Source organism: Dasypus novemcinctus, chromosome 17 (assembly GCF_030445035.2).
Source record: "Dasypus novemcinctus isolate mDasNov1 chromosome 17, mDasNov1.1.hap2, whole genome shotgun sequence".
Classification (NCBI taxonomy): Eukaryota; Metazoa; Chordata; class Mammalia; order Cingulata; family Dasypodidae; genus Dasypus; species Dasypus novemcinctus.
The window spans coordinates 86,410,627-86,435,545 of record NC_080689.1 but is presented as its reverse complement, the minus strand read 5'-3'; the positions used below and the strand labels follow the sequence as shown (position 1 = coordinate 86,435,545).

The 24,919-nt window shown below is 39.6% G+C and overlaps 1 protein-coding gene and 1 long non-coding RNA gene across 6 annotated transcripts in view; one reads left to right on the top strand and one right to left on the bottom strand.

Annotated features, from left to right (window-relative positions):
• LOC131273796 (protein IWS1 homolog) overlaps positions 1-24,919 on the top strand; it is a 119,909-nt gene that overhangs the window by 82,233 nt on the left and 12,757 nt on the right. For 3 of the 4 annotated variants that reach the window (XM_071208965.1, XM_071208964.1, XM_071208967.1), the window contains 3 exons: positions 14,142-14,203; positions 14,675-14,699; positions 19,318-19,473. In XM_071208965.1, the coding sequence (XP_071065066.1) occupies positions 14,142-14,203; positions 14,675-14,699; positions 19,318-19,473 (243 nt within the window). Of the gene's footprint in view, positions 1-13,027; positions 13,158-14,141; positions 14,204-14,674; positions 14,700-19,317; positions 19,474-24,919 lie in introns of those variants that run through there. The other variant, XM_071208966.1, reaches the window with a different exon arrangement.
• Positions 3,565-24,919, bottom strand: part of LOC139436771 (uncharacterized) — a 151,324-nt gene continuing 129,969 nt past the window's right edge. For both annotated transcript variants that reach the window (XR_011646206.1, XR_011646207.1), the window contains exons 2-4: positions 5,023-5,084; positions 4,531-4,555; positions 3,565-3,737 (exon numbers count right to left, since the gene is read on the bottom strand). This is a non-coding gene — a long non-coding RNA (uncharacterized lncRNA). The remainder of the gene's footprint in view (positions 3,738-4,530; positions 4,556-5,022; positions 5,085-24,919) is intronic.

Below are 24,919 nucleotides of genomic sequence, written 5' to 3'. Positions count from 1 at the left end.
AGCATTCCTTGCTTAAGGCTTTGCTTGTTTGTTTTGTGTGTGTTTTTTTTTTTTTTTTGGTTTGTTTACTGCTTTTCCTTCCTCTTTATCCCACCGTGGCCCTTTTTTTTCTTTCTTTTTTTCCTTTCTTTTTTTCTTGCTTGTTTTTTTCCCCCTTCTTTTTTACTTTTTTTTTCATTATCTTCTTTTTTCTTTTCTTTTTTAATATTAGATATTGCAGGCAACACTTCTTCTTTGCTGTGCTTCCTCATCCTCAATTTCCTCTTTTCTGTGTGTACTGATTTTGGCTACCAATGCTATTCCCTTTCCTTCACATCTTTCTAGCCTCCATCATTTATTGTTTCTCTTACATTCCACCTCTCTTTGGTTAGTCGCCAATATTTCTGACTTTTTATCTCTAATACCTCTATTCTGTTTTCTATCTTTTATTCACTCTTTATATTTTTGTCCTTTCTTTTCTCTATCCCTCTCTGCTGACCACACTGACCTTTTAACTCATACTATATTCCTTCCCATATTCAGTTTACGATCTCATTATAGGTATATCCATTCTCCTAGATCTCACATGGTTCTTTTGCGAACACTCACTATCAATACTACTATTATATTTTTCTTTTCTTACCCCTTTCACTTTCTCTGGTCCTAATATTTTCCTTCAAGGGAACTTAGCCAACAACAAGGATAAACCCTGGCCCAAATACACAAAACTGTCCTGTCTCGGATCCCATCTCATTAGGCCACCCAGTACACCCACACTTATCTGGAGACCTAGTTTGGGTAAAAGACTGGGAAAAGGAGCCCCTCCAGCCCACCTGGATGGGCCCACATACTGTTATCCTTGTAACTCCACTGCTCTTAAAGTTTCAGGTATTGTCTCTTGGATTCATCATACTAGAGTTAAAAGGGCACACTTCAATTTAAAAAAAAAAAATCAAGACTACTGGATAGCTTACCCTGTACCTGACTCTTCCTTGAAAATCCTAATTGCCCAGAGCCACCGAGAATCATCATCACCCAACTAGATGTACTCCTGTTCCCTGTGGTTCCTACTACTCTTTGGACTGCTCAGCTTCCTGTTTTGGACTGGAAGCTACACCTCCCAGAGACTGGAGTGTAGCTGAAAGGACACTAATCTTAATAGTGTACTTGAGTCTTGTGGGATGCTTTGCTATTTTAAGTTGTTTTTCTTCACTTGGCTTGGGGCCACTGCCAATGCTTACCCCCACTGTACTGGGTGCTACAAGGCCATAGTATCCACTGCGACACAGAGGCTAAAGCAGCTCAAGAAAAAATGGTCTCCTGTGCCTGCCTTTAAATATTACACTTACATGACAGCAAAATGTTACGATATCCAAACTCTTACCCTATGTTCAGAAAATGGGCAAAAGTTCTGGATGGGTGTAATGAAACACTGGGCCAACTGCAAAACCTGGGGTAAACCAGGGGAAACTGTAGGCTGGACCTATCGCCCACAAATAGACATGTCTGATGGGGGCGGAATGCACAACCAAGCCCAGGAAAAAGTCCTAAAACAGATCTGCGCCAAACTCATCTGACTAGCCAAAGGTCCCAAATATCTATATCAGTGGGCAAACCTCAAATGACTCCGCCAACTTACTCAGCTCATAGCCCCCATTCAGCAGGTGGAGCAGCTAGTCAACACCACTAATACCCTCCTCCTTAACACTCACCTGGACACCAATATCTGTCGACTGTGCCTGCCCCTCTCGAGAAAACCTTGTAGGCACCCCATCTCCTCCAGGGTGGACCCCCAAACAAACCTTAGCTAAAATTAAAAATGTAGTTGCCCCTATTGGCTCCATGGCCCTCAACATCCAGCTAGTTCTCTCAGAAGGCAATCAAAACAACATAACCTGCTATCTGGGGAAAAACTCTGATTTAACACCAGAATTGGTTGGGAAAATCCCTGCAAACTTATGTACTGCCAGTAAAACCCTAGCAAACAACGTGACCCAGTGTAACCTCCCAGGATTGTTCTTCCTATGTGGGAGCACTGCATATAGATGCTTAGAAGCCAATTGGACAGGGAATTGCATCATGGTGTTCTTAACACCAAAAGTGTCAGTATATACTGAAAATGAGGTAGAACAAGCCCTTAACATGCACCAAGAGTGGGCCAAACAAACATTGCTTGCCACCACCCTTATAGGAGCAGGTATAGTTGCAGAAATAGGAACTGGACTGGGAGGATTAGGTTCTTCCTTCAACTTTTATTACAAACTCTCCTGAGAATTAAATGAGGGCATAGAACATGTTGTTGACTCCACAGTCTCCCTCCAGAGCCAAGTCAACTCACTAGCCACAGTAGCCCTGCAAAACAGGAGAGCCTTAGACCTATTAACAGCAGAAATAGGAGTAACATGCATCTTCCTCAGGGAAATATGACCTTGCAGGAAAACATCAAATGAGTGACCCCTGCCCCTGCTTCTGTAAATCAGTCTGTGAAAACATGGCCTAGCAGGAGAATATCTAACAAGTAATTTCTGCCCCTGCATCTGTAAATCAGCCTTTAAAAGTGCAGCCTTGCACCTGCATTCTGCTTCTGAAACCCTGCCTGCAAAATTTGCCAAGCAGTGCATTAGCCAATTAGCAAAAGTTATGCCGATCCCACCTGAAATCCTATATAAACCTACAGAAAATGAAAAATGGGGCTCAGAATTTGGACATCGACTCTACTCTGGGCCCACATGTAATAAATCTGTTCCTCCATGTCTGAGTGCTGGATTTGAGTTTCTCTGTTATTCAGTACTCCTGACTTTGCTGCAACAAAACAATGAAACACCTTAAATGTCTAATTTGTGTTATTATGTAAACCATCTAAAAAATTAATTTATGATGTAAAACACAAAGAAAAAAATAGATCAAATTGATCATTATTGATGTTTCATAACCAGAAAATGTAAAATAAAATAAAAGATAGGTAAAGGAAAGGTTGAGGGAAAATATGAAAAAGTTTCCTTATATTTCTAACTAAGGCATCTGAAGGGATTAGAAACACAATCTACAAATGTGTAAATACTAAAATATGCATTATGACACTATGTCCCATAACTCCATCTGGCTGCAAGCATAGCCTAACCTCCAATAGCTTCTTTACACCTTCCAAAACCACCTTACACAGATCCATTTATGCTGCCTCTGCTTTTGTCATCACTTAATGAAATTTTAAATTCAATTGGGGAACTGGATTATTGAATTTTGGGCACAATATTTTATTGTATTTAACCAGTAAACTGTTATTATAAAGGTCATCAAATATTGAAAATTAAAATATTGAAATCCTAACATTTAAAAGTAACTGCTCTTTTTCATATACTAGTTTCCTTCTTGGCTTCCTTTTTTGTTACGTGTGTATATTCATGAAATGATCTGGCACTCTATCTACACCGGCAATAAGCACTCATTCAGGAGAGTAGACATAGGTTGAGCATAGAGGGTCTCTAATCCAGGTGGACAAGACTCTTCAAAAAGACTGACACAGGCAAAAAAAGAATTTTGGGGGACAAAATAACCCAGGGGGATTTTTATTTCTTACCTGCTGCTGTATGTGAGGCCCATGGCTTGTCAGATTGGAGCATTTCATGGCCTCATGAAAATAATGTTATGAAATATACTAAAGTATCTCTCCAATTATAATTAGATTCATCAGGGAATAAAGAGTGACCCAACTCTAACAGATGTTGACTTTCTTAAGTGTTGACCTTGAACTCTTAGATCTGTGGATGGCAAAAAGAATGGGAAATTTACAGTGAGATGCTTTGAGAAGGGCCCTGGGTTATGTTATACTGGCAGTATCTTGTAACAATGGGCAGTGGTTGGGTACTCTACAGGCTTGCAAAATTTCAAATACATGAACAGATGCTAATTTTGTCTAGTATTCCCATGTATGTTGTGTAATATTACCATGTCTGAGTTTTAAGTGCATGTTTACAGTTTTAACATTCAGGCCACATGCCTGGGTACATATCTTAGCTCTAAGCCATAGAAGCTAGTAACATTGTTGACAGTTGTCTCTGTGCCTCTCTTTTCCATCTGATGTGTGTGTATAGTAAACACAGACACCACATATGGCTTGATCAGAGTTCAGTGAGTTAGTATAGTAAATTTTGCTGTGGTCAGAAGGAAGTATTTTGTTGTCAGAGTTGACAGTGATAATTTTCCTGTGTAAACATAACACTGTCTAGTATGAAGAAATACAAGCACACTCACATATATATACTCAGATATACAATAATATGATGTAGACTTGTTCATTGACATCCCTTAACTCTAATTCAAACAAATCCATACCACTGAAGTGGAATGGAGTTGCTTCCAGGGACTTCAGAAACGTTCAAATTCTTACACTTGAGATCGGTTTCTCTCACCACACCCCAATTCTTACTCTCACATGGAATCTGGAATTACACCAGTTTTCCCCACTAAAACCATCAAGGAAAAACCAATGGGACTCATCTGGATTTCCATCCTTTTCTATCCTCAGCCTGTGAGAGATCCCCAAATACACACCTTTTTCTCTTGTTCTTGAGGCCACCTGTAATGAAAGAAAGAACATATGAGGATCAGATCATGCTGTGTACTGTTTACACAGGTCTTTTGCTTTCTTAGTTACTCTAGAAAATCAGATGAGAAACCATGGTTGAGTCAAAGAACACAAAATCAAGAGTAGAGGACACCATTTGAAAAGATGCACAATTTCCTAAAAGTTATTTCTTTCTCTTCCTTTTTGGTAGGCAATTCAAAAATTATTAATCCAAAGAGGAAACTTTGTCACTGAGGAAAAGGTCTTCTATCTTTGAGTCTCCCACCCGAGGCCACCAAAACTGAAGCCTCTCTGTCACCAGGTATCTGTTAGTTAGAGAGTCTATCTATGCCCACTACCCACAATCAGACAGTACTGAATTCTATTATTTACATAATCAGGTTTTCAAATCTGAACTTGATTGAAAAAGAAACCTAGAAAGTAACACATCAATTTCAAACAAAGAAAGGAAGTCTTACCTTGGTCTTATATGGATTCTACACATCTGCCCTGGAATTAGGAAGTTCCTCCAACGGATCACCTGTGGAAGATGGGAAGATAGAGAGTAACTATCAGTATATTAGAAATGCACCTTGTGAATTACTCATGTAACAATGCTTGACTCTTACAATGTGCTTCTGTTTATGAATGTTTGTTAACAAACAAAAATTGACCTACTGGGCTATCCACTGGCAAATTCTATTTCTCTTTTATCTATATATATTATGTTTTCTCAGTGTGGAAACTGCCTAAGTACTTGGTTATCTATCAATTGCTATGAGTTAATTGAACTAATTTTCTGAATATCACTGTGTATTGAAAGACTATTCACTGCACAGTGGAGAAAATGTCCTCTCTTTTCCCAACACTTACCATTATGGAGGAAAATGGATAGGTGAAAGCATTGATATATAACTATGTAAAAATGAAAATTTTAGATTAGCCCACAAGGATAAAAGCAAATGTGCATGTTGGTTCATAAATTGATATTTAGAAATTCAAGTTTTTAGTTTTGGAAAACTAATTATGTGAATGGAAGGAACAGACCCCACATATACTTAGTTATATACTCATTTCAAGATGAATAGAAGTTGAAAAGTATGTTAAAAACAAGCTTTCAGACTTCTCATCATGTGAAATGTCTCACTTTCGATCACAGTAATTCCAGATTTACTATATAACCTGAAATAAATAAATGACTACATCCTTCCTTGGTAAAAAAAAAAATCACAATGGACATGGCCATGAGGAAGAGAGTGAAAGATACAGAAAATCATAAGAAATACTAAATTTCTCTAAAGGGAGATTCATTTTAAGGCAATGAGTTTGACAGAAGGACCTAATATATATATTCAACACTAAGAGAAGCATAAAACACATATAAAAGTCTGTAGGACAAATTGGAGATGATAAACTAAAGAAAGAAAAGAATATTTTATGAAAAAAATAACCATATTTGGGGGGGTTGGATTAATTAAGTAGGTCAGTGATCATATCTCTCAAGCAGCAATTGAGATTTCCCATCTCTATGAACCATAGGAATGAATGTGGGAGCTTTTCCATCTGCTACCAATTTCAAATCTCACTGGGCACAGAGTGACTGTTAGAACCATGAGCCATATATGTATCATAAGATAACCATACCAATGAGTCATCGCAGAATTTTCAGAGTGAATGTATTCTCCATATTGCGAGGTCCAACTGCTGCCCTGTGACCATTTTCCTTTGCCACCAGCAATGAATGGGTACTACTGTTTTTCCACATCCTCTCCAATACTTATTTTCAGTTTTGTGTTTTTTAACAGTCATTCTAGTAGGTATGAAATGGTATCTTATTTTGGTTTTGAGTAACATATCTTAATAATTAATGATGGTGAACCTCTTTTCACCTGCTTTCTAGAAATTTATACATCATCTTTGAAGGACATAAGTCTTTTTCCAATTTTTTAATTGGGTTGTTTTTCACTGTTTGTTGAACTTTAGGGTTCTTTATATATTCTAGAAATAAAACCCTTATTGGATATATGGTTTACAAATATTTTCTACCCTGGAATTAACTGACTTTTTGTCTTTGTGGTAAAGTCATTTTAGGCACAAAAGTTTTTAAATTTGGTGAGGTCTCATTCATCTATTTTCTTTTCCTATCTGTGCTTTTGGTATAAATTCTAAGAAAACATTTCCTAACACAAGATGCTGAAGGCCGTATTTATGTTTTCTTGTACAAGTTTAATGTTTCTACCTTGTCCCGGCCCGTGGGACGGTAATGAGGGCTCTAAACCTGCCAAGAAAGAACAGTGGGACAAGAGACACGAATAATGACAGCAAGACAGTGTTCTGATCAAGCTGCAAAAATTTTATTGAGGGAACAAAGCATATATACTCTTGGGAAGGGGCAGTGAATAGGGAGAGGTGGAGGTTAGGGATTGGCTGTCGCTGTTGCTGGGGTAAGTGGCAGGGTTTAGGGATTGGTAGCTGCTGTTGCTGGGGTGGAAGGCAGACTTTAGTCTCACGCCTTGAGCCTGCACACTGCCTTATCAGTCTGGGCAGTGGCGGGAAACGGAGAACAAAGGAGCAGGGACAAAGAAGAACAAGGAAGTGGGCTCTGCTCTGGCGGCCATGTTGCTGGCATTGCTGAACTCAGTGTATACTCATATTGACTGCTCCCAACATTACCTCTTCTAAGACTTTATAGATTTTCAGGTAATTTATGTACATGATATGAGATAGGGGTCTTCCATCTCTCTTTCGCATATGGATATCCAGTTCTCCAGCATCATTATTGAGGCTATTCTTTCCACCATTGAGTGGATTTGGAAGACTTGTCAAAAATCAATACGACATACATGTGAGGTTCTATTTCTGAAATCATGCAGTCCAATCAAAGAACCACACGCTCACAGGCATGTATAGTTTAATTACTTGATCTTCTGAGAGTCACAAAAGAACATCAAGCTGTAACAGATCTTAAGAGCACACAATTGTATGCCAACAATTTAGAAACCTAGACGGAATAGATACATTCCTAGAAACACATGAGCAACCTACAGTGACTCTAGAAAAGAAAGTCTCAACAGAGCAGTTACAAGTAAAGAGATGAAATCCACATCAAAAACCTCCAATCAATGATTTGAAAAGACAGCTCTCCACAGAAGATAAGCATAGGGCCAGAAGGACCTTGAAAAGATGCTCAACACCATTTGCCTTTAGGAAAATGCAAATTGAAACCACAGTGAGATACCTTTTCACTAAAATGGTTGCTATTAAAAACAGAAAATAACATGTAGAGAGGATGAGGATAAATAGGAACACTCTTTCAAGGCCAGTGGCTATGGAAGAGAGACTGGGGATTCCTGAGAGATGTAAGTATAGAACTACCATATGACCTGGCAATCCACCACTAGATATATACCCTAAAGAAATGAAAGCAGGGTCATGAAAAGATATTTGTACACCAGTGTTCATAAGGCCATTATCCAGAATTGTGAAAAGATGGAAGGAACTCAAATTATCAATCAACTAATGAATAGATAAGCAAAACATGGTATACACACACACACACGCACACATACAGGCATAGATTGCAATATTATTTAGTCATAAAAAGGAGTGGAATTATCCCCATTATGCAAGCGTGGTTCCAAAAAAAGAAAATCTGTTAATATAATACACCATATTGACAAAAAGGGAACAAAAATGATCATCTCAATTTACGTGGAAAAGGCATGTGACAAAATCCTGTTTTTTTTCCTCATAAAATCACTTAGAAAAGTAAGAATAAAAGGAAATGCCCTCTACACGAGAATGAACACTGTGGCAGTTTGAAATAACCAATGGACCTCCCAAGCGTCATTATGTTTGTAAACCCCCGAAAGACATTATTTTGTAAATGGGCCTGTTCCTCTGAGTGTAACCCACTTTGATTGCCTTAGATTCACCACAGAGGTCTTTAACTAAATTACCAGTTAAGATTTGGAATTGTCCTGAATGACACTGCAATGACAGAAACAGACCATTATATATCCTGCCAAAACCTACAGAATTATGTGGGAGAGAATGTAAACTACAATGTAAACTATAATCCATGCTTGGTGGCAATGCTCCAAAGTGTGTTCATCAATTGCAAAGAATGTACCACACTAATGAAAGAAGTTGTTCATGAGAGGAAAAGTGGGAGGGGTGGGGAGTTGGGCATATGGGAATCCCTTATATTGTTTTTATGAAACATTTTATGTAATCTTAAGTATCTTTTAAAAATAAATAAAAATATATTTTAAAAATTGACCTGTGAAATGTGGGCTTTGATTCAACCAAGTCAGGAGGGTGTGACTCATGTTTGAGTACCCACCCCCTTATCAAGGACTCTTACTCAAGACAACACACAGGAAGAGAGAAGAAGACAAGGAACAGAGAACTTTTGTCAGTTCTGGAGCCCTGAGGAGAGATGAGTCATTTGCCTGATTGCTTGCCCAGAGAGACAAGCCCTATGCCAGCATAAAGCTGAGATTGGAAGAAACTGGGCGGGCAGCCTTAAGAGGAAGAAACAAGGAGGCAGAGAACACCCACCATCTTGTCTCAACACATGGCAATTGACTTTGGTTGGGAAGCAGCCATGCGTTGGAATCTGTATGGCCTTATAAGTGTAAGTTTTTACCACAAATAATTACTCTTTATAAAAGCCAAAAGATTTTTGGTACTTTGCATCAGCACCCCTTTGGCTGACTAATACAGGCATATAGGGAACAAACCACTGCAAACATCATACTGAATGGTGAAAGATCGAAAGCTTTCCTTCTAAGATCTGGAGCAAAACAAGGATGCCCGCTGTCACCACTGCTCTTCAGCATTGTACTGGACATTCTAGCTAGAGCAAGCAGAGAAGAAAAATAAATAAAAGTCATCCATATTGGAAAGGAAGAAGTAACATTTTCACTATTTGCAAACCACAAGATTCCATGTATAGAAAGCCTCATAAATCTACAACAAATATACTAACTAGAGCAAGAAAGAAATTGAGCAAAGTGATGTCCTATGAAATAAACACCCACAAATTTGTAATATTTGTGAATGATTGTAATGAGCGTTTCAAGGAGGAAATGAAGAAAAATATCCATTTCCAATTACAATTAAATCAACTATCTCAGAATAAATATAGCCGAGGTTGTAAAGAACTTATGTATGGGAACTACAAAACCGTGCAAACAGAAATCAAAGACCTAATAAAGGGAAAGACATTGCATGCTCACGGATTGGAAGGCTAAATATTGCCAAGATATCAACTCTACCAAAAACGAATGATAGATTCAATGCAATCCCAATGAAAATTGCAATAAACAGCTTTGCAGAAATGGAAGACAATCATCAAATTTATTTGGAAGGATATGCTATCCTGAAAAGTCACAACCATCATGAAAGACAGAGTTGGAGGACACACCTTTCTTGACTTGAAACTTATTACAAAGCAGCAGTGGTCATAAAAACATGGTCCTGGCCTAAGAATAAATATATAGATCAATGGAATCAAAGTGAGAGTTCAGAAATTGACCTTCACTTTCATGGCCAATTGATTTTTCCCAAGGATGCCAGGTACCCTCAATGGGGAAATAATGGTCTCTTCAATAACTGATGCTGGCAGAACTGGGCATCCATATGTAAAAGTATGATGGAGGACAACTATCTCATATCATATACAAAAATTAACTGAAACGTATAAAGACTTAAAAGAACTAGGAACATAAAACTTGTAGAAGAAAACTTAAGAAGTTCTTCAGAACCATGAGTTGGGCAATATTTAGTTTTGTTTTTTAAAAATATTTTTTATTATTATCATTCTTACTTTAAAGATACATTGATCACAGAAATTATTGCATTAAAAAATATAAAGGTTCCCATATACTGCATTCCACACACACACACTCCTTCCAATCGACAACTTCTTTCATTAGGGCAGTAGATTTCATTGCATTTGAAGAGCACATTCTGGAGCATTGCTACACTGCATGGATTATAGTTTATTTTGTAGTTTGCACTCACTCCCAGTCCTTTCAGTGGGTTATGGCAGGTTATATTATGCCCGCATCTGTCCCTGCAATATCATTGAGGAGAACTCCCAAGTCCTGAAAATGCCCCAATATCACACCTCTTTTTCCCCCGTCCCTGCCTTTGGCAACTCCCATGGCCACTGTCTTCACATCAATGAAATAATTTAATTCTTCCAATGCTAGAGTCATGACAATTCTATAGGAGAATACCAGTAAATCCATTCTATTTTATTCCTGCATCCTGAGGACCCTGGGATGGCCATGTCCACTCCAACTTTAAAATCAAAAGGGGGCTTAGATCCCACATGGCTGATGGATGGAATTCTCCCGCTTGCATTTGTACACTCTCTTGGTTCCCTGGTGCAGTGGTTGACTATCCTCACCTCCCTGTTAGTTGACATGGGCAAGTCCAAAGAAAAGGAGAGTAAGTGTTACAACTCTGCTGAGGCCCAGGGCCCAGCTGGCATATAGGCAGTCCAGAGATTCAAGTCTCCTGAGCATATACCAAACCCAGCACCTATCACAGGTAAGGGAAAAGTGACAGAAGAAGCATGCATAGAGAAGTCACATCTGAATCCAACTCCACACTCAGGAGCACAAATTCCACTGACGAGGCAGTGAACTCCAGAGCCATCTGTCATGATCAGAGAACCTGGGTGTGTCTGTACCCCTCAGAAGGACCCTTCCCTGGGGTTGTACCTACTTTGGCTGTCTCTGAGATCCTGCTGAGATGAGCATAAGTGCAACCCCTCTGAAGACCTCCCAACTCATTTTGAAGTCTCTTAGCCATATAAACTCATCTGTCTTTACCACTTACCCGTTTTATTCAAGGTCTTTTTCTAGGTACATCACCAGCAGGTGTTGGTAGTAATACCTCAGCACCAGGGAGCCTCATGCCCAGAGTCATATCCCACACTGGGGGGAAGGTAATGCACTCACATGTGGAGTTTGGCTTAGAGAGTGGCCACATTTGAGCAATGTGGAGGCTCTTGGGATGTAATTCTTAGGCACCCTACAGTTTAGGCCTACTTGTAATTTAAAGCACTTAGGCCCATAAACATAGTCATCAGTATCAAGGGCCCATCACTGGACCATCCTTCTTCACTGGTCTTTGCCCTTGTACTTGGGTATTGTTGCTGCTCCAGTGGGGAGTGGGGCAGAGTTTCCCGGAATGGGAACTCAGCCCTCCCTCAGTTGTTGGAAACTCTGGAGTGAGGTATCATTGATTGGGAATGCATGGGTGGGAGGGAGTTCTCCAGGGCAATGTCTTCTTAGATTTTACACCCAAAGCAAAAGCAACAAAAGAAAAATAGATAAGTGAGACCTAATCAAGATTATAAACCTTTGTGCCTAAAATGCCTTTATAATGAAAGCAAAAGCAATCTAATTCTATGGAAGGATATATGGGGAAACCATATATCCAATGAGGGTTTTCTATCTAGAAAATATAAAGTATCGTGAAGGTCGACATATATAGAATGAAAGACAACCCAATTAAAAAACGGACAAAGCTGCTGTCAATTGCAGTGAAGTGGGCATCGCCATGCCAGAGTCCTCAGGATTGGGAAATGAAATATGACCTAGAGTGGACTTACCGGTATTCGACTACGGAATTATTGTGGCTCTAGCAGTGGAAGAAATTATATCACTGATGTGGAGACAGTGGCCACTGGAGTTGCCCAAGGCAGTGACAGGGAAAAGGAGGCATATTATGGGGGCGTTTTGGGGACTTGGAGTTGGCCTGAATGATATTGCAGGCACAGATGCAGGGCATTATATATCCTGCCATAACCCACTGAATGGACTGGGAGAGAGTGAAAACTACAAAGTAAACTACAATCCATGTGTGTAGCAATGTTCCAAAATTTGTATTCATCAAATGCAATGAATGTACACCACTAATGAAAGAAGTTGTTGATGTGAGAAAATGGGGGTTGTGGGGAATGGGGCATATGGGAATCTCCTTCATTTTTTAATGGAACATTTTGTGTGATGTATATATCTCTGAAAAATAAACAAAATATTGCATCTGAGGCTGAGTGGAATCTCTCCTGAGTTATTTATGGTAGACTGAATCAAAATAAATGTTTCTAACAGTGAAAAAATGAAACTGAAAATACATTTTGAAACATGGGCAAAAGTCTTGGATATGGCTCCAAAGGGTAAAAAATGGCAAGAAAGCACATAAAAAGATGCTCACTGTCATTGCTATGATGGATATGTAATTCAAAACCAAAATGAGATATCATAACATACCCACTAGAATGGCTCTTATTAAGACATGGAAAATAACAAGTACTGGAGAGGATGTGGAGAAATAGGAACACCCAGTCGTTGCTGGTGGCAAAGGAAAATGGCCGCACAGCAGCAGTTGGACCTTGCAATATGGAGAAGGCATTCCCTCTGAAAATTCTGTGATGACTGGTCGCCATGGTTACTTCATGATGCACATCTGCCTCACGGTTCTAACTGTCACTCTGTGCCCAGAGAGATTTGAAGTTGGTGGCAGGTGGAAAAGCTCCCAGCTTCGTTCGTACGGCTCATAGAGATGGGAAATCTCAATTGCTGCTCAAGAGGTGTGAACATACTGACTTACTTAATCTAGCTACTACCCCTCAATTTGGCTAGTGATTTTTCAACAGAATATTCTCCTCATTCGTTTCTAGTTTCTCCTCTCTAACTCATCCTACAACATTTCGGATGAGCTTTATACTTGTCTCTTACTACTTCGTTCATATTTTAGATCCTTCTATCAAGCTGGTTGCCTTAAAATGAATCCCCCATTAGAAAAATTTAGTATTTCTTTTAATGTTCTGTACCCTTCCATCTTCTCCTCAGCTCCATGTCTGTTTTGCCGCTGTTTTTTAACTCAGCAAGGGCCAAGTAAATGATTTATTTCAGAATTTGGAGTTAAAATGGATGGCTAGACATCAGAAGTGAGGCATTTCATAAGACGAAGTGTACTAAAGTTGGTTTTTAACATGCTTTACCATTTCTAAGCATCCTGAAATGCATACATAACTCAGTATGTTTAGGGAATCTATTGCTTCCATTCATATAACTAGTTTTCCAAAGCTAGTTATAAGAACCTGAGTTTCTAAATGCCAGTAAATGAACCAATATGCACCTTTCCTTTTATCCTTGGGGTTTATCCAAAATTTTCATTTGACAAACTTACTTATTGATGCTTTCACTTACCCACTGCCCTCCCTAATGGTAAGTATGGGGGAAATACTGTAATTTTTTTCTCCACCACCTAATGAGCAGCATATCTTTCAACACACAGCAATAGATAGAAAAATAGGAAAATGAACTCATAGACATTGATAGATAAGCAAGTGCTTTGACACTTTCCCACCCAGAGAAAAAAGATAATGTATATAGATGAGAAGAGAAATAACATTTATGCAGTCGGTGGCCCAGTAGCAGCCCAGTTCAGGTTTGGTATAACCAACATCCATAAAGAGAAGCATCACGAGTCAAGCAATGTTCCCAGAATAATTCATGAGAAGTATTCCTGATATACTGAGAGTTACTCTGTGTCTTCCCACCTCCCACAGGTGACCCATCTGAGGAACTCCCTAATGCCAGGGCAGATGAGGAGAACCCATCTAACACAAAGGTAGGGTTGACTTTATTTAAAATAAATGTGTTGGTTTCTTGGTTTCTTTCTTTTGCAATCAAATTCAGATTTGAAAAATTCATCATGTAGAGTATAGAATTTAGGTACTGTCTACTTGGGGGTAAGCAGGAATGGGTAGACTCTCTTACCAACGGACAGCTGGTGCCAGAGGGCCTTCAACATCGGTGGTGTCAGTTGGGAGACACTATGTAGAAGACCCCCTGCCTTAGTGGCATTTTTTTCTCCTTAGATTAATAATTTTGTAATTGTCTGCCAAAAAGGAATAGAAGGAAATACATTCTGGGAGGGTCTGCACCTTTTCTAATGGTGTCCTCTACTTTGCTTTTTTGTTCTTTGACTTAAGATTGGATCCCCACCTGGTTTTCTATAGCAACTAAGAGAGCAAAAGACCTGTGTAAACGATACCCAGCCTAATCTGACTCTCACATGCTTTCTTTTCCTCCATTACAGGTAGCCTCAAGAACAAGAGAACAAGGTGTGTATTCTGGAATCACTGAATGGCTGGGGATAGAAAATAATAGAAATCTAGATGAATAGGTGGGCTTTCCATGATGGCTTACGTGGGGATAATTGGGATAATTCCCAGTTCCTTGTGGGAGTGAGAATTGGGGATGGTGTGAGAAAAACTGATCTCAAGGGAAAGAACCTTGATCATGTTTCTTCAACTTTGATCATGTTTCTGGAAGCAGCTGGGTTGCCCTTGGGTAGTGTGGATTAGTATTGATTGTAGTTGAGGCCTGTCAGTGAGTAAGTCTGTGTTGTGTAACTGTGAATCTGAATGTGTGTATGTCTGTGTGCTTGTATTTATTCATACTAGACAGTGTTCCTGTTTACACGGGTAAATCAACATTGTCAACTCTACCAAGAAAATGATTCCTTCTGGCCAGTGCACAGTTTACATACAGTAACTTATTAAATCCTCATCACAGCCATATGTCACGCATGTGTTTAAAATACTGACACCTCAGCTGGAATGCAGAGGCACAGAGACCTATGTCAACAGTCTCACTAGAGCCTAAGATTTAGAGCCAAGTTCTGTACCCAGGCATGAGGCTCCAATTTTGAAACTGAACCTGCATCTAAAGCTCAGACATGGAGATATCAAACACTGTACATGGGAAATTTGGACAACATTGGCATCCATGCATGTACTTGAAAGTTTTCAAGCCTACCGAGTTTTCAACCACTGCTCATCATTATAAGATTTTGCCAGTGTCACATAACCCAGATTACCTCTCAAATTACCGTACTGCTAATTTCACATGCATTTGTCCAGTCACATATCTGAGAGTTCAAAGTCACTATGTAGGGAAACAAAGTCAATATCTCTTAGATTTGGGTCACTCATCATTACCTGGCCAGTATCTGATTAAAATCGGGAGATTCTTCTAGTGTATTTGCTAACATTAATGCCAGTAGCCCAAGAAATGTGCCAGTCTTGCAAGCCATGAGTTGTGTGTACAGCAGAAGGTAAGAACTCAAAATTTCCCTTGGTTGTTAGCCCAGGTCACCCTTATTGAACTGTCTTGTGTGCCTGGTTAGAGATCCTCTGTGCTCAACCCATGCCTATCTCCTTAATGAATTCTCCAGTGTGGGCTGCTTAGTGCCATCACAGATCACGCACCAGCTCACTCATGAATACACACAAGGAATAAAAGAGGAACTTGTTATTATGTAACATTTTCATAATCTACAACTTCTATAAATATAAAAAAATTTTTTTTGAGAAGGAAAACACAATAGCAAAAAGAGTAACCTTAAATGTTAGGATTTCAACATTTTAAATTTCAAAATTGGATTTCCTATATATCAACAGATTACTGAATAAATACACAAAATACTGTGCCCAGAACTCAAAATTCCAGACCCTAAATAAACTGTAAACTTCCATAAAAGGGACAACAAATGGAGAGGCAGCATAAATGGACCTGCAGAAGGTGAAATGGTTTTAAAGGTGGTTAAGCTGTGCTTCAAAACAGATGGTGTTATGGGATGCAGGTTGTGTCATAATGAACACATTACTATTTATGCATTTGTAGATTTACCATTTGTAAGACACTTTAGGAATCCTGAGCTGGAAATCCAAGGAATCTTTTTCTCATTTTTTCCTGAACTTTTCCCTCCCTCCCTCCCTCCCTCCCTCCCTCCCTCCCTCCCTCCCTGCCTTCCTTCCTCCCTTCCTCCCTCCCTCCCTCCCTGCCTTCCTTCCTCCTTCTTTCATTCCCTCCTGTAATCATTGTTGTCTCTAAAGACTCACTTCTTTCTGTTTTATAGCAAATATTGATTTTCTCTAGGTTTTTTTTTTTTTTTCATAACAACTCACTTAAGACTTTTAAGGTGCTTCAGTGGTTATGAAGCATGACTATATAAATAAAATAAATGCTTAACTTAAATGGAAGGATTCCTTTTAACAGTCTTTTGCGTTAGTGACCTGTCTATCTTCATAGAAAACTTTTGCCAGATTTTGAAGTACATCACAGAATTGATTTCTTTGCATGGTTTGTTTGTAGTGTTACTTATAAGACTATACCCTGTATGACAAAAATATATTCAAAGTACAGATAGGTGTTTTCATTTCATATTTTTGCCGGGAAACAAATGGAATGAAAATCTTAACTTGAATACCTCATTCTCCAAGATATTAAAAGGCAAAAAAAAAAAAGGGAGAACTAAAATGTTTTGATATTTGTCTCCTGTCAAATCATCCACAGTACAGGTTCTTTTGCAGAAGGTGTCACCTATACAATATATGTCAATTGCATTGATGTATAGAAGGGATAATTGTATCCTGGACACTCTGGATGCCTCTTAAATGTGCCAGAATGACCTGGGTATAAAGATGAAGACCAAGAATGGGTGCACACATGGAGAAATTCACCCATGATGCTGTGGGGAGGGCGCTGTTACATTCACCTGGAAAACAGTGTTCTGGTATGGATTAGAGGCATGTGCACCTGTGACCCAGCAGTCCCTGTCCTTGTTCTATATAATCTAAGGGCCATGAATGAGGCATGAATGCGATGTCCACAGAAAGGCCTGCAAAGACTCATTTGCAACAGTTAGATCCTGAGTAGTCATTCAGGGAAACAATACAGTGTATAAAATGTAGAAGGAATACACTTATTGTGCAATGTCCTAATGTGATATAATTACTTGGCATTCCAAACAGCGAACGTTGATTCACACAGCAACAGCTTGGAATTCCCACAATATTCAGATATAACATCCAGCCATACTCAAAAGAGTTTATACTGTGTGCTTCCATTGATAGGGTGTGAAAAAGAGAGAACTCTAAATTACGGCAATCACGGTCAGAATAGTGGTAATTGCTGGGGGCTACTGACAGGAAGTAGCAAACGTTAGGCTGCCAGGGGCTGGACACATTCTGAGTGTAGGTCAGGGTGTTCACAACACGTGTGCTTATATGAACCACCAAGCCCTGTGAAGTGCATTTGTGTACTTCACAATCATTAAAATAAGCATTAATGTTTAGAAAAAAGAAATACAAAAAGTTAGCGTGCCCACAAAGTAATCTCCAGGTCCCAGTGGCTTCCTATGTTTACCACACAATATTCATAAAGACATCATGCCAAAGCAGAACACACTTGCAAAGAATAGATATAGAGGGACACTCTTTCATCAAATCAAGAGAATCTTGATACCGAACTCCAGAAAGACAAAGATGGGAAAGGGAAATTACAGAGAACATTCTTCTGAATACACGTGCTGAAATGCATGGAAAACATCTGCATTTTGGACCAGAGATTACAAAGGAAAGTACCTGGGATTTCCTGGCAGGATTTCTGTGGGATGATAGCAGAGGATGCAGGTTTCTGAGGGCAGCCTGGGAGAGGGAGTAAAAAGGAAATCCCTTAATTGATCAGAGTGTGGGACCCAAAGGAATACAGGCCTGGGTTGCTGAGGAAATCCCTAGATGGGGATTCTAAGCTATGTCTAGGGATGGGACTCTCTCCTTCCTCACTGCTTATTCAGGCTTCACTGGTTGAAGGGAGCTAGTGCTTTGCAGAGCTACCCTGGGCAGTTATTTGTGAAAATCCTGGGTTCTGAGCCACTGTGGTAGCCAAGCTGATGACTGGTCATCAGGAGTGGTTAGCTGACCCCCAGGAAGTCTTGTACAAGGCAGCTGACAGTGTGAATAGTTTGGGGTAGGATGTCCACAAGATTCCCTGGTCCTTCAGAGGAACTCCATTTGGGGGAAACTGAGTCATGTTCTGCATCAGAGAATTAACTTTTAGGCAGACAGTAGGGTGAGGATTTGAGTCATTCTCTTCCCTGGAATCAAGTACTTGGCTGGCCTTTGTCCACAGCTCCGGGGAGGGAACTTGGAACCCCTGGAATTTGCCAAGTTGGGGTAGCGCTTACATTTCCTGACCCAAATCCTTCACTCAGCAATGTTGTGAACACACAGGACTCGTTTGGGGGTGACAGGACATTGCACATGTTCTCCAGGAGCTCTAAAGCATCACACCCATGTAGGGCTGAAAGTCAGTGTCACGCCTCCCCTGTCCTGAGCCATCAAGGCTCAGGGCAAGCCACCCTCTCTGGAGCAAAGCACTAGTAGAATACTTGCTTATTCCTCCCAACCTTTAACAATTGAACTCTTCTAAGTCTTTTATGACATATTGGGCATTTTTCTTAAGGATTTGCTTGCATTTACTCATTTTCAGTTTCATAATATGCACGATTAAGTAGATCTTATTAAAGTTTTCAAATGACAGTGCTGAAAACTGAACCCAGAAAATTTACAAGCTATAACCTGGCTTGGGTGGCCTCTAAATGGTATTTGAACCCAGATGATCAGACATTAGCACACATTGGTCACTGTGCTTTGCTGCTTTCCTATGCTGACTCATCTACATAAGGGCATCCCACATCTGTCTGTTGAGTTTCTAAAGTGAACAACACAAAACTACAACATCTTTTGAAACCAAAATTAGACCCAATGGGGTCTTCTGGGAAGCTCCTTAATAAGAGGATGATAGTTTGAACTCTAAATAATTCATTGAAGATTTCCTATGCTCAACTGTCAATAACATGTCAACTGATATTTCTATTGTGCATGCGTTTCCCAGGTTCATGTCTCAAGTATAAAAAGAGAAAATGTGCTACTCAATCCAAAAAGTCTACTGCCCGCCATTCCCAGTCTGTCAGACGTCGCAAAATCACCATGTGGCCAAGGAAGAGGAAGGGACATCAAACATCCCCAAGCAACTCTTCTTCTTTGGAAGGTACAGTGGAATTGCAATCATTGCATTGCCTCAGTAATGTTGCCTGTAGTTTATGTAGTGTCCCCTACTGAGGGAAAACCTATACAAAGGCCAAGATGCCATCTTTTTTAAAATTAATGTTTGACAACTTTATTATTATTTTTTTAAATATACCTTGTAAGGTTCTTTTTCTCTTTTTTTAAGATTTACTGATTTATTAATTTCTCTCCCCTTCCCCCCACCCCAGTTGTCTGTTCTCTATGTCTATTTTCTGCGTCTTCTTCTTTGTCTGCTACTGTTGTTGTCAGCAGCATGGGAATCTGTGTTTTTTTTTGTTGTGCCATCTTGTTGTGTCAGCTCTCCGTGTGTGCAGCGCCATTCCTGGGCAGGCTGCTTTCTTTCGCGCTGGGCGGCTCTCCTTACAGGACGCACTCCTTGTGCGTGGGGCTGCCCTATGCGGGGGACACCTCTGCGTGGCACGGCACTCCTTGCACGCATCAGCACTGCGCATGGGCCAGCTCCACACGGGTCAAGGAGGCCCGGGGTTTGAACCCCGGACCTCCCATGTGGTAGAGGGACGCCCTAACCACTGGGTCAAGTCACAACTTTATTAATCGTGTTAGTAGATAGCACCACAACCACATAATGAAAGAGGCACTGACAAAAGTTGGTTTGTGTTTACTGGTAAACAGCATTTCAAGGCAATGTTTGGTCATTAATCTATTTATGAACTTTAGCTGAAAGAGTTGACTTCAAAAAAGTGCTGTGAGATTGTTATAAGAATGATATAAATTGTTAGAGGAGTTTTAGATTCACATAAAAATTGTGCAGAGAGTACAAAAAGTTCCAACATGTTTCCCTGCCATCCTCCCAGTGCAGACCCAGCACTGTTTCCCCTGTTGACCACTCTCATTATTATGGATGTGTGTATAATTAAAGGGACAGTACCAGTACATTGTTTTGGAGAATCATGCTTCCTGTCTACCCCTCTGTGCATTTTGACAAAGGCATATTGTCATGTAACTCCCATGACAAAAATTCAGGTGTTTTATTGTGTCCCACAAATTACATTCAGAAATCCTTGGTAACTGTGTGTGGTGGGCTCATTTGGAAATAATGTATTTGCAGATGTGATTAAGATGAGGTCTATTGAATTAAGGGTGGGTGTTAATATTCTATGACTAGAGCACGTATAAGAAGGTAAGAGACAGAGGAGAAAGCTGTGTGAAGATGGACCGACACTGGGAGGAGGAGGCCATGTGAAGATGGAAGAAGAGACTGGAGTTGTGCTGCCATAAGCCAGGGCACCTGGAGCCACCTGAAGCCGGAAGAGTCAAGGAATGATTCCTGGCTAGGCTCCTCAGAGAGACAGAGTGGTGCTACGGACACGATAATTTTGGAGTTTTTGTCCCTAGATCTGTGAGGGAATAAGTTTCTGTTCTCAATTGCCACCCAATTTGTGGCAATTTATTATGGAAACACTAGGAAACTAGCCAGATTTGGTACTGGGAAGTGGGGTGTTGCCTTAATAGATACATGGAGAGGTCTCACAGAGGCTTCACATCAAAATATTGTTTCTGAACACAGACATGGGTGATGTTTACCCACATGTTTCCGAGTTGTGTGCAGCCAGTGAGACTTCCCATTGAGGCCCAGACATCAAAGATAACAAACAGAACTCAGCACTCTGCACTCCCTGGATTTCCAAATACGTTAAAAAAAAAAAAAAAAAAAGGGAAATCATTGTTGTATTCAAGAATTTCGGAGAGTAGGCTTTTTGCATAAGATAACAGCAAAAAATAATGTACTTGTAGACAATTAAAAATATATAAAAAACTGTATATTGAAATTTGATTGACTTTCCCTCCATTTTCTATACTCCTCTAGGTTCTGTCGTTAAGTACCAACTGTTAAATTTTTGCACATCCTTTCAGATTTACTAATTGAAAATTCATGTGCAAGTGACACTCTACCACAACTTTTCTAAGGGCTTTACCTATAGTACTCACATGTTCTTCATTTTTAAAGAAGTTTTAGATTACATGAAAGTTATTTGTAAATATAGGGATTCCCATATACCCCACCTCATCTGCTCACATTTTACACATTTAACAACACATTTCATTATTGTGATATATTTTTACAATTGATGAGCAAATATGGAAGCATTGTTACTAACCATGGTCTATAGTTTGCATTACCGTTTACACTATGCCCTGCACAATTTTACAGGTTTTGACAAAATGTATTCTGGCCTGTATCTGTCATTGCAGTGCCATGTGGAACAATTCCAATATGCCAAAAATGCCCCATGTTACACCTATTCTTCCCTGTGCTTCCCCACAGAAACTGCGGTGATCACTGTCTTTCCATCAATGTGGAAAGGACTTCTAGTCCTAGAGTAATAATAAATCTACTTTGGTCCATATTTACATTTTCCTCTTATGTGTGTTCATTCCTCAATCTTGAGGATTTCGGAATGCTTATGCCCATGCTACTTCTGATTAAGATGGGTTTTAGCTCCTATGGGGTAGATGGAGGAAACACTGTTGCTTGCAGTGCTAGATATTCTCTGTCTTTTGGGATGGGTGTTGTCCATCATCCTTCTTTTGTTACTTATCCTGGGTGAATCTGAGGAACTGGAGAGTAGGTGTTGGCTGCAACCCTGCTGAGATTCAGGGCTCCAGTGGCATATGAACACACTGCAGATTTAAGTCTCTGGGACATACATCTAATGGATATAGTGATAAGTATAGGTTCAAATATATGGGCAGAAAAACCGTGTGTAGGAAATGAGCCTAACTCTGATACACCGGGGAGATTGGCTATCATATATTCTAAGGTAAGGCCCACCCATGTGGTGCCGATTTCCTGAGTTTGGCTGAAAGGCCTAAAGTGTCCAGATGTCTCTAGAGCCCACAGCAGCACCCCTGCTTGAAGCACTGCTTTCTATGGCAGTCATTGAGATCGTCCTGAGATGTGCAGACCACTCATGTCCCTGCATGTGTCAATTATTAGTTGAAAGAAACTGGCTGTGAATCAGCAGTGATGGTCATTTGTATGGAGCCTTCCATATCATGAAGGGTACTATATTCATTTTGCAGGGCTGCCATACAAAGTACCAAAATCTTGGCCACATAATAGCAAACAGAAAGAATAAGACCTAGAAATGTGTTCTTCTACAGCTCTGGAGTGCAGAAGTCTGGAATCAATGTGTCACAGCACCATGCTCCCTCTGGAGGCCCTAAGGGAAGAGTTCTCCTTTGGCTTTCCCTCTCTTTTGGTGGAGGATGGCAATCTTTGGTGATCCATGGCATGTAGCTGCATGAGTCCAGCCTCTGCCTCCACATTCCTATAGCCTTCTCCCTTTACTGTTTCTTTCTGTGTCCCTTCTCATTTTACAGGGACACTAGCCGGTTGGATAAGGGAGCTTGGGAATGGTATTACATGCCTATTTCTACATCAATGTGCTCTCTGGCTAGGAAAATGTTTCATGTTTCTGGGGAGGTTTAATTTTATTTCTTTTCCCCTTTTGAGTTCATGAAAACTTTGTTGCAGATGCTTTGGTATTTACATTTTCTTCTGATACTTTTTCATTTTTCTTTCTTTGAGAATTACTCAAAGAATTGGAACTTTATGATAAACACTTAGTGTCTTACACATAAAATTATTTTGTCATTTGCTTCAAGTGTCATTTGAAAATTACCCGTTTCCTAGATGCCTTAATCACTGTTTCAGTCATCGTGTAGGCACTGCACAGGAGCACTCCCTGATAAAATATTGGTCAGTGTCTTATTATACCTCTCTAAACAGTCCTCTCCCAATCCTTTCTCCATCCCTCCTTTCTCCACTCCACCCCACACAAACACACATACAGCACAGCAAAGAAACATATTCCCATTTAGATGCTGCCAAAATTGGGGTCACTATAAAGGTCTCCTAATTCTTCACTCAGAACTCTGTTCAAAGTTAACTTGTGGTTCATTCCATGACTTGGCAAATATATCAATTGAGACACTTATAATTAAGGTAAAAAATAATCCAAAGTGATATTTTTATGCATTTTGGGACAAAGGACTTCATAATAAATAAGACCACTATCATTTGTAATTGCTGTTCATCTCACTTGACTGGGTCTCTGTTAACAGTCAGGGAACTCATTCATTCAGAAGAACAGGCATTACACTTAGGCTGTCAACAATGGGATCTTTGCCAGCTTTGTCAGATTCATTCAAAAGGGAGATGATACATAAATAATGTGGCTGTTGTTAAGCAAAGCAGGTAAACTTGGAGTGTGGACTCCTGGGTTGGAAACTAGCTGAGTCTTGAGTAGATGTATCTTGAAAGAATATATGCAAATTGATAATAAGCACAAGAAATGATACTCAATATAATTAATCCTCAGTGAAATGCCAGTCAAAACCACGATGAGGTGCCCCTTATATCCAGTAGGGTAGCTAACGTTTTTAAGAGAAAATAAAATGAAAAAAACAAATATAAGTGAGGCTGTGAATCAACTGGAAGGCCCATCCATACATTGGTGGAAGGAAGGTAAAATGGATCAGCCACATTGGGAAATAGTTTGGCAATCCCTCATTGAGAAAAACACAGGATTACCATAGGGCCAGCAATCTAACAACTAGGTCTATATATAAAAAGAATTTAACTTAAAAGGGGGACACAAATAGGTATTTGAAAACTCAGTGTTTTTGGCAGCAGCATTCAGAATGGCCAAAAGTTTCAAACCACCCAAGTGTCCATCAAAATGGGAATCAGTAAAAAAAAAAAAAAAAGAAAAGAAAAAAAGAAAAAAAGCATATCCATAGAATGGGCCACACAAAGTAAAGAAGTTCTGATGCACCCTACTATATGCATGATACTTAAAAACACTATACTGAGGAAATAAGGAAGATATGAAAGAAAGACAGTGTATCGATGTACTTATTTGAAATATAAGAAAAAGAAAGCTCAGAGAAAGAAAAGGAGATTAGACTTTATTACCAGGGGCTAGGGAGATAGGAGATTAGGCTTATTGGTTAATGGCTACAGTTTCTGTTTCAGGTAATGAGAAAATTTTGGAATTGAATGTTTGATGGGATGGTAACACAACATTGGACATGTAATTAATTGATGACAGCAAATTAATTGTATAGATAAAAATGAGTAAACTGGCAAATTTTATGTTTGTAGATGTTAACTTGTTGAAAATTTTTAAAAATCCTGTAGAACAGATGAGAAACTCAAAGTCAACAAAGATCTGTGAGGGCGAAGCAGTAGCTCATGATGTCAATGAGATTCCAGCCATTTTGCTGGATTTCAGAATGGGTCAGATAAGAGTTGGAGCCATATCACTGTATCATATTGTACATTTTAGTACCACTTGTTCGTGAGCTATTTCACATTGATTTAGACTCTCCTTAACTACAAAGCCAAGGGTCCTATTTCTGATGCCCATGATTTCCTCTCT